The following is a 16105-nucleotide window of genomic DNA, read 5'->3' as shown; positions in this document are numbered from 1 at the left end:
TGAGAGAGCATTTCTAGGAATATAAAGATGTGAAGAACAAATAAAGATATGGGGGGCAGTTTTGGCCTAGGTTGCATATTGGAATGAAAACCTTTTTTTGCTCTGCAGATGAAAATGATAATTGTTAGGAAAACTGGAAGCAGTTTCTAGAACCAGCACATCCAGGTTCAACAGAGCATGTGAAACAGCTGCTTAAGAAAACTCAAAAAGGTGTTCTAGTGAAATGCTTGACATGCAGACTGTTGTTGGAGCTTAACAGTCTTAAAGGCAGAAAACCTTGGACTGCACTCAAATATGTTAACAAACTCAGTATCTTATAATTACGAGAATATCTCAGTACTAACCACCTAAGTGACCAGACTGTTTACTATATGGTGTGGTTTTCATTAGCTTGTTTGTTTTTTTTCCCCAGGAGTAGAATGGTGCTCACTATTTCGTTTACAGATGACATGAACAGTTGTAGCTTGCACTCCTAGATACCATGATAGATTTGTAAAATTATGGCAATATCTGCTTTTTTATAGCTGATTTACATATCATTTATGCACAATTTTTGTTTTTCATGTTCTCATAGAAGTTGAGTATTCGGCATTTCCAAATATGAAGAGGAAAGTTGCAAAAGTTGGGAAACTGAGGCTTAGTCCTAATGAAGAAACCATGCTTCTGAAAGAGGAATACGAGAGAAGAAGAAAACTGAGGCTACAGCAAGTATGCCTATATTTTTGTACATTGTGCTTTTAATTTAATGCTGTAACAAATTCAGGAAAATTCACCAAAAAATTTAATGTAAACTAAATTTCAGGGTCCTAGTATGGTCTGTTTGGTTTGTATTTAGTTTGTGAATTATTTTCCTTTTCTCATGTTTATTTACTGCTAAGCGCATATTTTGCTTGTGGTACCTTTTCTTAGATTCACTTAGATTTCACTTTGGCCTCTGTCTCAGAATCTCTTCTTCCCTGCCAGCTTCCCAGTATCTACCTCATGCAGCTGTCTCTTCTGCTGATGTGTCACTTGGGTTAGGATTCGTACCTCTTACAGTGTTCAGGGTCACTCTTCATGGTGATCATGCAGAAGAAATAAGACAACTGACATTCACAGCTTTCCACTAGACAAACTGAATTGCTGCAAGTTGTCATAGCTCTGAATGCTTGAAGTACAGCTTCTTTTAGAATGTGTAAGCAAAGCGCCTTTAAGTTCCTCAGAACATGTCTCTTGATCTCATCTTTCTTCCATTTCTGTTCTGCCCTGCTGTTAGAACAGAGGGCTGTTTCTCCATTGCTGCTCTTACTTTTTTCTTAGCTTTCCTCTGCTTTGTCCTATGCAAGCTGTTCAGGTCTTTCACATCTACATCTGTGAGATGTTTACTATGTGGTAATCTTCTACCCTCTTGGGCTTTTTTCTTGATGTTTTTCTGTTTAGTAAAGAGTGGAAAATAAAAACTTAGTGAACAGACTTTAATTTATCAGTATAGTTGCCAGTTTTCTTTAAACCGTGTTACATTATTGTAGGAGTCTTTAATAAATTATTGTGTTGTATTTTCGGAGGGAAGGATATTCCAAGCAGTATTTGCATTTTGTTTATGAGCCGTACGTTGCTTTTTAAGTGAAAAATTTAATTAAGATTAACTTTATTATTTAAATATTAGTTTTAGGAAAAGGTAATGGCAACTTTAAACTATCTTCTGGTCATGTTAATGGAATAGTAGTTGAGATAGCAAGCTGAAAGAAGGGTAGAGTATGTTGTGGAAAGACTTTCTGGAAGAATACCATGCTTTTTTAAGTTGCTGACAAAACATAAATGTTATTTCTGCAGGTTAGAGAGCAACAGAAGTATATCGCTTTGCAGATAAGGCAGAAAGTAAAGCAGAGGAGAGAAGAACAACTACATCAGTTAGAGGAGGTGCTCAGAGCTGAATGGCAGAAAGCACAGGATGAAAAAATGAAAGCCTTAGAGAAACTGTATTTGTCAAGCTTAAGAGCGATTGGTGAGGGTCACCGACAAGCCAAGGAGAACGTAAGTGGAACAATTTAATATTGTCAGAGAAATTCTTAATGTTATAGAAATACAAACGTATCTGTTTGTTTGTTGTTTTTTTTTAATACTCTTGATCTTGCAGTCCTAATACCTAAAATGACACTTTTTTAAGAATGGAAACTTCTTAGAAATGTGTATGTACTTTTTTCCACCAAGCAATGTGGCAAATTTGCTGCTGTTGGTGGTAGAGAAGAGGAGAATAAAGAAGATTACAGAGAAGGAAAAGTTACTATTTTGAGTATTTTTAATACAGTAGAAAGTAATTTTGAGCTTGTGATTCTTACCAGCAGTACTTAATTTGAAATATCACCCTGATGTATGAGAAATGAGTAAAATTCTTTATTAAGTGTGTGCACTATTTTATTGTTAAGGAACCTGATTTAGAAGCTCTGGCAAAGCAAGCAGAGGAAAGGAAACAAAGAGCAGAGAAGAGACATAGGAAAGCCTTGAAAGAGCAGAAGTACCAAAAAGAAAAATTACTTCGTGAGCAAGCCCGGTATGCCACAGTTATCTGGTTTTATTAAGCATAGATTGCATTTTACAGTGCTACAAGGTGAAAGGCAAAAATGTTGATGCTTCTTACTTGGAGCTTTTTTAATATTGAAATTTTATGGGTTAGAGAATTAATGCTTATGTACAAAGCTTGTGGATTTTGATAAGAATTGTAGTTTTAAAACCAAGACAAAAATGTCAAGTATATGAGCTGGCCTTATAGACTCTCAGTGACTGGTGGGTCTTTCATCTCTGTATCCCTGTTTTCAGTCTAGCTTGTAGGCTGGCAGCTATTAGTGACATGAAATCGAATGTTCTCAGGCCAGTTCGTGATGGAGAGTTACCCACTTGAAAACAGGACCTGTCACATTTGTCATGGTCTTCCTTCTTAGCGTCTTTTTTAAGCAGATTGGACTGAACTTGAGCTGGCTTGAAAAATGAGCTATGTATTCTTGGTGATAGTTGTGCTTGAGTAGAGCTGAGGCATATTGATTAAACACTTAGTTTTATCCACACTTGAGCAATTAAAATATGCTGAAGTGATGCAGTGCTTTCTGAAAACTTAAGTGAAAAGCAGGGATTTTGCTTTGTTCTTTAGAAGTTTGTGTGTAGTAATGTTTTTGCCTTACTTCAAGAAATTAATTTTCCAGTGCTGCTTTCGAATGGCAGCTGTCTTTTCAGTGTGCTCTCCCAATCATTCAATTCGGGTACATCTGAATCTGTTTATTTTTAGGTTTGCCGTTTATTTTTGCACAGTGCTGTCATTGTTGCTTGAATAATTTTCCTTTTCTCTTCTCTTTTGTGTGTTTGGTTTTTTTGTGTGTGTGTGTGGTTTTGTTTGTTTGGTGTTTGTTTGTTTTTCTCAAGGCGAACAGATGCACGTAAACACGCTCTGGAAGTGGAAAGAGAAAGAGCAGCCAAAGTTGCAAGCCTTCCGCCTCCTCCGCCACATCCTCTTGAGGTGTGTATCCACAATGCAATAGTGATCACAATTTCAGGTTCCGTATCCATGTAATGATTTATTTATTGGTCTGACTCCGCAGCAGAATATCAGAAATTGCTATTTGCATGCTATAGGGAGAGTGGTTCAGCAAAAATCAAGAAAACTAATGAATTATGTATTAGCAGACTTCTTACTACTAACCTTTGGTATTTGTTTATTTCTGATCTCTTGTTATGTGTGGATTTTACTTCTCATCATCTCATTTTTGTAGCTAATACATCTTTTAAACTTTATTGTGATCTCATTTTCATTTAATAGCCGCAGTGATAGTGAACTCTACAGTGATCTTTCTCAGCATGTACACCACAGCCTTCTGTCATAATGATGCAGTAGTAGTCTTGCGTTTAGTTCTGTGATAAAGATAGTTTCCCCTTTTTAGCTGTGAAGATTTTTTTTTCCTCCAATTTCTTAGTTTCTTGAAAGGAATACTAAATGTGGGATAAGCTGTTTAGTTCTGATAGGAAACCAGTGTGTAAGGCTATTGGGAGGAAGGTACATAAAAAACCTTCTATTTAATTCTATGCTTTGCTGTTTTTAGGGGTCAACTTTGTACCTCCATGCTGCTTTGATTTTGGAGAGATTCTGCGTAGGTGTAGAAGTTACTATGGTATTGCAGATGTGAACTGCAGGAAGAACGTGTGCATTTTTACTTTGGCGATAACTTTTAGGAAATGTAATTTAAAGTAACTTCACTGGTATGGAATTTCAGTTGCTTTGTGGTGGTATGCTCTTTCAGACAATCGGATTCGGGTATATTCAGAGCACTGACAAGAAAAGAAGGGATTAAGATATACTACCTCTGGGAGCCAGTGGTGTTAGCAAAGCTTTTCCCAGCAACATCCAGCACATTATGTATAGGTTATGTTATGGTCTAAAGCAGCTGAAGATACTGAGTAAGATTTGACCCTCACAGTTTTCAGAATGATTAGAAGAGGGGGTGTCTATATATTTTAATTTCTGTCCCTTAGTACACACTTCTCTGTAGGCCTCCTCACTGGCTGCCTAAGGGTTTTCTTACTGTGTAAGCTGGATATGAGTGAGGATTAAAGCAAGTGTTATAAAGGAGTGGTAAAGTTTGGGGTTATTTCTGGTGAAGTATATGCAATATTGGAGTTTAGAACAGATGGAAGAAGATTCTGTATGGCACGGTTCAGGTAAATTCAAGCACTCTTTTGTGCTGCTGTTCTCTATGTAGTTCCTCGTGATGTGTTCCTGGTGTATCTGCTTTACAGCAGATGAAGGCCATATCAGGTAAAACTTTGACTCTTCACTTCCTCGTTTTTAGATGCTTGCGTTGCTCAATTTGGCATCGTTGGAAAAGCATGAGACACTGCAGCATTCCCTTGTAGTAACTTTTGCTGTTTAGGATGTATTTTTATGTTGCTTTCTGTTGGGGGTGGGGAAAAGCTGCTAATCAGAGACTGGAAGTCAGCTGCAGTTAACATGCATCTTTGTGGATGATATAACAGGTAAAAATACACAGACTATCTAATACTCTTCATATAACAACTTCAGTAGTGCATTTCTCTTTCCACTTCACAAATGCAAAATTTCCTTCTTTATTCTTTAGTCCTTTTCACTAGAGCAGGCAGGAAGAACTGATTCAGGTTTCCTCAGGTTCTGGTACGATTGCATTTGTGGTTGTGTTGGATGACAAGTCATGGTCAGTATCCCATTTAAGTATTGCAGAATCATAACTTCCTTTCCTGAAATGGTACAATTTAATGCATTTCCACCCATGAACAAATGTCTTTTACTCACCTTTTTAGCAAATGTGATTTTAGCTATTTTTAGGAGAGTTTGCAAGCATCTGGATTTTCTTCAATATGTGGGTTTTGTTTCTTTTAAGAAGTTCATGCTCTGATAATGGCAGATTGACTCAACAGTTCTGCAGATGTGTTGGATTTTTGAGAAAAGAGATTGTATTGCACTGTTTAAATATAGCACAGCATGTCAGTTTGATCCATGTAGAGACTAGCTGACTGAGATTTTTTTCCTAGTTTTCATATCTCTCTGGATTTTAATCCTTTTGTCATAGGCCTATGTTTCTGGGCGAACACAGGGTGAAGAATAAAGTTATTTTCTTGGAAAAGTAACTGAGCGCTAGGTATTGCATGGGGCAAATGCTAAGTAATTGAAAGCCCAGAGATTATTAGAGCTGTGGCTTATTCCTAGCTCTGTATAGAGGGAGAAAACATTTCAGGGCAGAAAAATCTGGGGCTTTGTCTTGCAAAAGCATTACTCAAAAGGCACTGAATTTGAATTGCTTAACTTTATTCTAAATCCTGTGAATTACAGCATATGACAAGGTCATCTGTATAAGCATGCTCATTTTCTTGACTCAATTTACATAAAGAGCTTATTAAACATAACTGTAATTATAATCTGATGCTCTGTTGCAATAACAATTGAACAAGATTTCATAGAAGTGAGCTAGGGCAGTGTTGTTCATTGCAGGATCACTTAGAATAAAAACCACACATTTTCTGGAGGTTCTCCTATCATTGTTGCTTTCCTCAGTTACAAAAGAAGTGTTTTTACTCTTGATATATTGTCATCATCAAGTTTAATTCTCAGAAGGATTGCTTTGTAGGGAACTGAGGACTCATAATTAAAGTTAAGCACCAATTTACTGACAAGTGTCACAGAGTTCTTGTGAACTTTATTTTGGATCCGTAAGATTTCTCTGTAATGGAAACACAACCTAAAAATGTTACTATACTCTTCTTGAGTATTCGCAACATTTGTAGAGTAGTGGGTTTTTTTTCATTTCATGATACTTTGTTGCTGCTCCAGTTTTGCCAGATCTTAGTATGAAATTACTCACTGTTTTTTTTTTTGGGGGGGGAAGAGGAGGGGGGGGTTGGAAACCCCTTGATGGAAGTGCAGACGGAGTCTTAACTGTAGTGGTTCCACCATGAGGTGTAATAATGTTACAAGTAGTATTTTTTTTGGCCTAAATTGCTTTTGACATTAATTGGAAGAATGCAGCCTCCCGCGTAACTCCCACAGCTTCACAGCTTTTGAATAAAATTCTGGAGATTTGGTTGATTAAATGTAATTATTAATTGTTGGTTTGCTAGTTACAGTTTTTCTTAAATAATTCAGAAGACTGAGGTTTGGTCATCTGCAAGTAAGACACTGGTCAAGCAGTCGATCTGGCTACTGAGGTTTAGGCATGAGACTTGTCTGTTTTCAGTGCTACTATCAGTATCTACAAGCATTTTGACTAATGTTGATCTGTTACAGTTACTATGATTTATTGATTAAGAAAAGTAGAAAATTTTATTGGTACATGATAATGTGGTTTAAAAGTTAAATTCTTGATGGTGTGCTTTTATTTCTGCCTTTTTTCCCCTTCCTACTAGAATAACATGCATTTACTTAAGAACTGTAAAATAAGTTAATGAAGTTCTGTTGGTAAAGCTAAAGCCAGTTGCATATCATAGGATTCTAGTTTAAAGACTTCACTTTTTACAGTCTTTATAAAATAGCAAGAGATAGTCAATACTGGAATTTTGTATGCCTCGTCTTATGTAGAGAGAAGTTGTAAGATATTCCCAAAACTTTTCAAAAAAGTAAATACTTTGTATTACATGAATAGACACTTTTCAGTGAAGTATGGAAAATGCTCTTTTCTCTGATCAACTAATGAATTGGACTTAATGGGTTCAGAGTTTCATAAAGAAAGTCTGTACTCTAGAAGTGTTGTTTTGCTGTTAGATGTAATTATGTTGTGAATCTGTAGTTGCTCTGCTTTGAGGTGTGTGACAGCTGATGTAAGTGGGGTTTGTATTAGTACATTAAACCCAGGTGCTTTTGAATTAAGGTAGTGCTTTTGAAATGTGAAGGTAGAGCTTTCTGCTGAATGTCAGTTTGTGTGGAGGAGTTTGCCTTAGGCTGTTAGATGCTCTCAGTTGTTAGTTAAGCCCTCTAGGTCTGCCTTGTGCTGGTGTGAGTTATTAATTATTAAATTTATATAAAGTTTTAAATAACAGTATTTTGGGGGGGGGATGACTTTCTGTTAATACTAATTTAAGCATGCAGATCACTTATGTTCTGTTTAGTTGCTTTGCTAGAGATTCTGTTCTCTGATACAGCTGTACTTGTACTTTTTTCCCTAGAATTTTGAAGTCAAAAAGCCTCCTGCAGTGAAGCTCTATAGTGCTGACCACTTTTCTGTTACACATTACCATATTTCCGAACCTTACGTGGACAAAGGAGTGGATGGAGAGCAGGTGATTGACTCCCAAGTGTTCGTGAGATGTGCTTCCCTGTATCTTTATATTGCATACAGTGTCTGGATACCAGCTATTCAGTTTTCTAGAACTTCTTTAAGAAGATAAGTGTGTATAAAGCAACCATTACACAACTTACTAATCAGAGTCTTAGAGGGGGAAACTTACAAGGCCTGTTACATGCTTAGTCACTTGTGGGATCACACCTGACAGTCTTTCCCACCTCTGTAAGGAGGTGACTTCACAAGACTGGCATAATGTTGGGACACCCAAATCCTCCGCTTTTTGGCTTATGCTAAATTGATAGTTGCAGTTGCCCTGCTTTTTTCTCTTCCCCTCCTAAAGCTAAGTAGTTCCAGTGTTTACCTCGTATTTGTGTTCATCAGTTCATGTAGTCAGTGGTTTCAGCTTGCCAAAATGGCAGAAGTCTAATTTGGGAAAAAGATGAATAGATTTTTGCCAAAGGGTACAGTCAGATCAGAAGAAGGGGGGACCTGGAAAAGTGAGAGATGGAGCAAGAGCTTAGCTTTTAGAGGTGATTTTTGAATTAAGGTAATGCTGTTGAAAAATGAAACAAACAGTAGTTTGATTTATCAGTAATGTGAGACCATGATCAAAGTTCCTGTTCTGGATCAGCCTCTTCTAGACTAAAAAAGCTCTCAGTAAATTTGTTTTTGTGAACATTTTCTTCAGTGTATTCATGGAGTTTTAGTTTTTTTCTTAACATTTGAGGGATTGTGCCTTAACAATAAGAGGAGATGCTGTAGTTTGCTCAGCTTTGTAGTGGAAAATTTTAAAAACTTCACCTTTGTACCCTTGCTTATGTATAATGATTTATTTTTTGCTTTTTAATTACAATGTTTTAGTAAGATTTTTATTATTTAAAAATGTCAGTTTGTTTCTGGTTTCCCAAAATGAGAATGAAAACACTTCTGGATTATTTTTTATTGTTATTATTTTTTCCCCTCTTGTTTAAAACAAAACCATGAGATTAGAAGTAGTCAATCTGTAATATCAACTGTATTATTAATTTTGTCTTGTCTTGTAGGAAAAATAATGACTTTGCTATAACAAATAAATCGTACAAATTATTGTCTCTAGTACAGCTTGAAACTAGAACACTTTGACACCTACACCTATGGAATATGTAAATGTGCCTTTTTTAAATTATGTTTTTTCCCTCCCAAAGGTAAAAAACTAGTTTGATCCTGCTTGCAGCCAAGGCTTGTAAACCTTCAAGGGTGTTCATAAGGCGTCACATAACTTTTTTAATTGCTTTTGCTACAGATTTATTAATTTATTTATTATTACATATGCTTTAAACTGCCACAAAGAACTTCTTGGACTAAACTGTTGATTGACTGCCAGCCAGATGCTCGGTTAGCTGCTGAAGAAGAGGGGAAACGTTTGGAGGAACTAAACAGAGAGGTGGAGAGAGAGAGAAGAGAGCAGCTTGAGAAGGCAAATCTCAGAGGAAGTCAGGCCTTGAAGAAGGTCCATTTGGCTCAGGTAGGCAAAGTCGTTGTGCCTGGTTTTAACGACAAAAATGACCAGTGTTAAAGTTGTAGGTAACGCATCAGTAAAGGAGTGGTAGTTACAGGAGGAAAATTATGGACTAAATGGAGTTTTCAGAATATGTTTAAAAGCCATCAAAGTCAGTTTGCTTATTTCAGTTGTCTGGAAGGAAGGAGAATGAAAGCACACAGATTAAGACCAGCCTTCGGAAGAACATCCTATAGTTTTTTTATCTTAATATTTGACCAGCTTTTAACCAATTGATAATAATCAAGATAAACTTTTTTAATAGGTGATGAGCTCTACTTTTTCACATCAGCTTTAGTTGGAGTTGGTTATTATGTACTTCAGGGGAAAAATAGTTTATTATTAAGAAGGGAACAGGATTTTTTCTGTTTTTTACTTTTGGAACACTTTCCAAAGTTTTTACTTAAAGACTGAGGTTCTGTTAGTGCTTAAGTCTGAAAATACTGACATGGTTTCATTTAAGAAATAAAAACTGAACTATTGAGAAAGGTCTTTGTACCTAGAGAGGTGCTGTAATATTTGTTTTGTCACCTTCACAAGTATTTTTGGAGGCTAGAAATAGCAAAAGCTTCCTGTTTTTTGGTTAAGATGAGATTGGCCCTGAACGAGTATCTCAACTAAAAAGGGGAACTGCAGAAATATTACTTATTCTCTTTAAGTTAAAAAAACCAAACAACCAATCTTCAAATAAAGCTTTTTAAAAATAGCTTTCATATATAATTGCAACGTGCCAAAAGTATTTAGTTTGTGTCTTAACAAGCAGCAATTGCTGAAGTACGTACCAACAAAAGTAACTTGCCAAAGGAAGTACTCATTTACCTTATGAAATAGAACATTTAATTCTGTTGAGGAAAGTTGGTATACAGGTGTACAGTCTGATCCTTTATTTAACATTAGATCTTCTAGGTAGTATTGATGACTCTTGTGTTTAAAGGTCAGTTACAGCCTTCTCCCAAGGAAGCACCTTCTCCCTAGAATAAAATTAAACATGAAGGATTAAACAAACTTCATAGTAACCAAATAGGAGTGTTTTTATCAGTCCTGACATAGGGCTGTCTGGATGTGAGCGCTTCATGTTTGTTATCCCTCCTTTATACTTTAAGGACAGGGAAAGGCTACTGAAGGAACTTGAGCAAATGCAGAATATGGATCGGATGAGGAGAAGACAGATTGTAGCCCAGATGCCACCTCAACTTTTTGTGCCTCCCTACAAACAAATGGAAATAAAAGATGAATGGCAGAGAGAATTGGAGTTTGCATTTGAAGATATGTACAGTGAAGACAGGAGTAAGTAATTTGGAGGTTGCTGAATCTGGTAGCTCAGTGGAGGAGAGGTTGCTCTAGTTGCCTCTTCCCACATCCAGCTGGTAGCAAGACTCTGTGTATATTCATGCACGAGCAGGCTTTCAGTACACACACACACAGCTGGCCATACAGACCAACACAGCAAACTCCCAGACCCTGTAGCCTTCCAGTTAACTCACCTGTCCACATAAGCTCTGGTATGCTAAATAAGTGCTATGGCTGCTCACTCTACATTAGCAGCTGGCCCTTGATCCTTAATCTCTGCAGTTGCTAGCTCCTGGGCCTGTGAACCCCCAAAGCCAGCTGCTCCACTCCAGCTGTTGCTACACAGACACAGTTGGGCGGGTGAACAGACGTACAGACATGCACATGCTATGGATCCCTGCAGTAACTGACCTTAGTGCTCGGTCTACCCAGTAGATGATCCTGGATCTTACCCAGTTGTCTGTGAGCTGCACACACGTGTGCCCAGGCAGATTCCTGGGCCTCTCTAGTATACAGCTCAGTCTTGTGACTGCTTGAACGTAGCTCCAAAGCCTCTCATCATTCTTGCTGGCTAGTCTGGTTTGTGATTTGCTAGGCATTGCATGCTGATGTTCATACCCACGTAATATGTACTCATTCTGATTTCCTGATTTCTGCAGCTGGCAGTGCTCTGGACACAGGTGACCCTGTGACTTTTGGTCCCCACTCCAGTTGCTGGCCCTTATATATCCATATACATGCATATGTACTAAATAAAGGGTTCCTCACCCAGGAAAACAGCTAGAAATGGAGTTTAGGGAGAAGACAGGACAGAGTGTCAGGCACAGTGCATGGCCAAGATAAGTGTACTGACAAGGCGCTTTCATTTCCTTGTTCTTATATTTTTCCTCACATTTGTTCTTCTCCAGACTAACTTGATCCTTTCCTTTCCCTGCCTTTAGTTCCTCCTCTAAATATCTATAGTAAGCATACAATCCCAAGGTGATATTCCTATTTGTCCCACACCACTTTTAGACAGTGACCTCCTCAGTTGGTAAGGTGATCCTGAGAGAACTGGTGCCTCATCTTCTGGGATTTCATGCCTGGGCTGTGTGATCAGTCACTCTCTTGTGGCAGCCCTGTAAGCAGCCGAGTCAGAGTGCATCTTTTCCCTGATGAAGTTACTGGGATCCTCCTGAGTGTAATTGTTCCTCTGTGCTGGTTTTTGTGTAAAGATGAGCCTTTTATCACAAACTTTTTACTTTGAATGACATAGCATATTTTGGTGGAAAACCCTGTAAAATTTTTGAATTGATAGATGGCTAATGATGTAAACAATCTTGAATCTTCTATTTTGGAAAAAATAGTTGGATTAAATCTGTTGTGAAACAAGCTATCGATACTTGAACTTCTTAGCGATTTGAATGTTGTTTGCTTTTTATTCTAATTGGCCATTTTATGTGGTTGTGTTCTTCTAATCAGAAATGAAAGGAGACCTGATTTTGCAGTTTGAGCCACAGCCTTTGCCAGCCTCTTCTGATAGATCTCAAGATAAAGATCTTGATATCTCATTGGACCAAGAATCTGCTTGTGACACTCAACCAGAATCTGCTTGTGATACTCAACAGGAATCAGGGCAGATGATAGAAGAGGAGGTCCCCAGTGAATCAGAAAGTAAAGCTTTTAAACTTTACATTTAACTTAAACTTTTTTGTTTTCTCGTAGAAGAGATTTAGTTTAAAATACCAAATAAGGTAACTATAGTATTAACTAAAATGTCTTAAGTACTAAAATTCCTTAAGGCCTGTGAAGTATTTCAGTATCGAATGGTTTATGATATCTATCATAGATGATAATGCTCTAATGGTTATGAATTTAAAAATGAAAATGTGACTTCTCTTTCTAATATAAGTCAGTTCATTAGTATACTGAGAATAATTTTTAACTGCTTTAAGAACTACACTGTTAGTAGCCATAATTATTCCTACATAACTAGGTTAAATTATGAGATTATGCTGGTATGTGGACATAAATATTTTTCATTTTGTGTTTTGAAGTATTTCAAAGTTAAAGCTTGACTTTATATGGAAGTACTTATTGCATGTCCTTTATATTCAGGTTTGTGATTGAGTTGCTCCGTATTGTGAGTAGGCTGCAGCAGTTGCCTGTGTGTGTGTGTGTGTGTGTGTACACCTTTCACTTGTGGAATGTATGATATAATGTGATTTGAACAAGAAGTGTGCTGGTGAACTTTGCTGTTTGGCCAAGCATTTCTTTGCTGGCACAATCTGTTGTTTGGTCTGTGATGCGTTGTGTTGTCAGTGCTAATACAAAGAAGAAGGAAGGAATATAGAGGCAGGCCATGGGCAGATATTACTGCTCATTTCTGCAACAGTACAGTCTAGGAGTGACCTGACTATGAAACACTACAGCTACTATAGTCCTTCTTTTATAGGACGCAGAGACAAATTACTGCTTCTCTCTTGCAGGTAAGAAAAAATATTGTTAAGCCTTTAAGACTTGATAATATACCCGGGTTATTTGTCCAACTCTAAGCAATTAAAAAGGTTTTTTTGTTTTTATGACAGAAGATATTCATTACTCAAAACTTAACAGTATATATTCTTTATAGATCATGAAGAAGCAAAAAATCACCAACCTCAATCAAAACTTGTCTTAAAGAAATTGCTGAACAAGATCAGAAGCCAAAAAGAAGAGTGGACATCAAAAAGTGAGAAAGAGATTCAAAGTGAAGTTGAGACTATTGAATCGGGCACAATTACTAGCAAAGAGAGACCATTATGTGGTTCAAGACCTAACTATGAGCAACAGGAAAATACAGTATGTGAAGCCAAAGGTACGTAATACATACTTGCTTCAAAATTTTATTGTTTAGGAGCAAAAAGGCTTGCAAGGGTGGACTGTTACAAAACTGTGTAATGAACTTTAAGTGGTGGTGTTTTATCACGTTGCCAGGAAGTACATTTCTCCTGTCTCTGCCCACAGTACATTGTGGATTTGTTGAAAACATAAATAGGAGAAATTTTTGCTCTTATGTCCAACTTGCCTATTAAGATCTTATAGAGAAAAGATGTCCAAAATACCTTTGTATCCTTTAAATCTCACCCAAATTGTTGTCATGCTTGGTGTTGCCATGCTTTAATAGGTGTTTGCCTGCAAAATCAGGCATTAAAGTTCTGCACCTGTTGAACTGGAAAAGCCAGATGCTTAGAGATTCACAGCTAGAAATGCACAAGACAAGTGTGAGCTGATGTGTCTGTGGCACATCTGGAATTTATAGCAATTAGACATTCCTTTTTGTGTGATAGACAAAATTTGTGGGGTTACTTCCCAATTCTATTCTTTGTGCTCTTTGGTTAGCTAGTGCTGAGGTTAGAAGTTGGTGAACTTGTATGCTAACTGGGATTTCTGAAGCCTATTAAAGTGAATAAGTTGTTGTAGGTTTTGGCTTTGTTTCTTTTCTTTCATGGGGTGTTTTTTAAATTAGTAAGATAAAGTGATATAGTTCAATCATGTACTTGGATACACCAGCATAATTCCTGGGACTGGAGAGTGCAGCATGAGTTAAAATCTGCCTGTGGGCAAAATGTGCTGCTATTTGAAGCTGCTACTACAGGACAAATACTTGCTTCTTGTGCAATAGCCAAATGTTAGCTCATTTGCCCAGTCTGTGCCAGTTATAGACCCTCTTTGCACCAAGAGGTTAATGTATGGCTTTTTATTCCTCAGGATGATCTTGCTATTAGGCTGCCAAATAATCTGGGTAGAAGCAATCTTCAGTCCTGTTGCAGTTGAGCCATTACTTTATATTCAAGAAAGACACATGGCAAAGGGGCATTAAAGGCTTAAATAATACAGAAATTATTTTCTAGCTTACAGAAACAGAGTAGTGGGATGGAGATGGTAACCTTTTCAAGAGCAGCTTATGCATTTTTTTAGAGAGGTTGGGAAACTGTAAAACAAGATCTAAAGCAGATGTAGGGCCCTTTCTGACTGCAATTACAGTTAAATAACATTTGTCTTTAAGATTCTGTGGAAATGTTGGAAAATACAGGTGCAGCTGAAAATTCAGTTCTAATCCATCCTCAAGAACAAGCAGCTAAAATAAGAGTGGAAAAGGAGAGACAGAAGCGGGTAAATATGTGTGTACTTACTCCTATCAGTTATAGTGAAAATATGTTTCAGGTAATGTAGCAGCTATAGACCCTTTTAACATGCTTTTAACGTTTAAATAAACTTTTACTGTAACATTTTCTAGACTTAGCCTCTGTGTATTACTTTTTTTAAAAATGACTAAGCTCTAGCTGGAATTTAGAGTAGAGTGGAGAAAACAGTTTCTTAATATCTAACAAGTGCTATAGGCAAAGGATGCCCACCCTGTGATTAAAGGAGAATCCCAATTGCAGATTGCTTTGCTTTAGGAAGGATCTAGTCAACAATACACAACTCTGACAACTTTACTAACCCTCTGTAATAACATAGCAAGATTTGTGGGATTGTGTTCAGAGTGACAGGAAAAGCTTACGAAGTTTGAATAGTTTGGATGTTTTTAAATGAATTATGAAACAATGGCAGAAGATATTTTTGTGTCTATAGGAATGCTACATTATTATACTTAGAAAATAATAACTATTATTTCTTTCTATGTATTGTGTATATACTTGTTTAGAGATACAACTAAAATTAAAATAGACCTACTAGCTATTATATGGTAGTTTATAAATTTTTTTTTAAAAAGGTTGAAATTTGGGTCTGAACACCACCTTAAATCATAAAGTTCAGAAATTCAAGAAATAAAAATTTGGCAAAACAGTATTGTTTTAGCAAAACAAAAAAAAAGCAGAAGGTCAGCAGATCCTCTGTGAAAGTTTGGTTACTTTCTTTAACACATTTTCTTCTGCTTTGCACCTGGCCAGGTGTGTATATATATTGCGGTGTCCACAGTAACTGTTCTCAGGTTGCTCTTCCTCACGTCCCCATTCAGATAATCTCATTAAAGGCTGTTGCCCACTTCATCCTTGCCAGTAATTTGAAATTTTTCTTCACTTCCATTCTAGAAGTATATGTGCTGTTGCTGTGTGGGGATCTAAGTGATTTGTAGCAGATAGGTACCTGGAAAGAGAATAAAAATAAACAAACCACTTCAGAGATTTATGGCATGCTCTTGAAGTCATTACACATTAGCTATTTCAGAAGTTTTGTGAGGCTTGAATTAACATTTAAATGTGAACTCTTGATGAAAAGCTCTATAAAATGCAAAGCACACTTCTGAATTCAGTTTAAGAAAAGGACATCTTTTGCAGTCTCTGGAAAATGGTAATGTGTCCTGAATGGTTAGACTCTGATTTTATCTGTCCTGTTAATTTTAGAGCAGATAATAGTGCAATGGTAAATGGATTCAGGGACTATTAGAAATATCTAGCCAGTAAAACAAAATTATTCTTGTAAACTTTGGAACTATTTTAAAGGCATTTTACCATTCAGAAATGCCTGTCATAAGCAGTAA

At 36.9% G+C, this 16105-nt stretch overlaps 1 protein-coding gene across 1 annotated transcript in view; it reads left to right on the top strand.

Annotated features, from left to right (window-relative positions):
• Window positions 1–600: 600 nt before the first annotated feature.
• The window catches only part of CEP295 (centrosomal protein 295kDa), a 38818-nt gene continuing 23313 nt past the window's right edge, over window positions 601–16105 (top strand). Inside the window, exons 1-10 of the mRNA XM_010183127.1 lie at window positions 601–708; window positions 1813–2013; window positions 2406–2530; window positions 3394–3487; window positions 7654–7767; window positions 9136–9276; window positions 10413–10596; window positions 12061–12252; window positions 13211–13435; window positions 14627–14733. Of these exons, the coding sequence (XP_010181429.1) occupies window positions 601–708; window positions 1813–2013; window positions 2406–2530; window positions 3394–3487; window positions 7654–7767; window positions 9136–9276; window positions 10413–10596; window positions 12061–12252; window positions 13211–13435; window positions 14627–14733 (1491 nt within the window). The remainder of the gene's footprint in view (window positions 709–1812; window positions 2014–2405; window positions 2531–3393; window positions 3488–7653; window positions 7768–9135; window positions 9277–10412; window positions 10597–12060; window positions 12253–13210; window positions 13436–14626; window positions 14734–16105) is intronic.

This window comes from Mesitornis unicolor, unplaced genomic scaffold (assembly GCF_000695765.1).
Source record: "Mesitornis unicolor isolate BGI_N332 unplaced genomic scaffold, ASM69576v1 scaffold2884, whole genome shotgun sequence".
In the NCBI taxonomy this organism is placed as follows: domain Eukaryota; kingdom Metazoa; phylum Chordata; class Aves; order Mesitornithiformes; family Mesitornithidae; genus Mesitornis; species Mesitornis unicolor.
The sequence above is the reverse complement of the archived record's forward strand: the minus strand, read 5'-3'. Positions and strand labels throughout refer to the sequence as shown.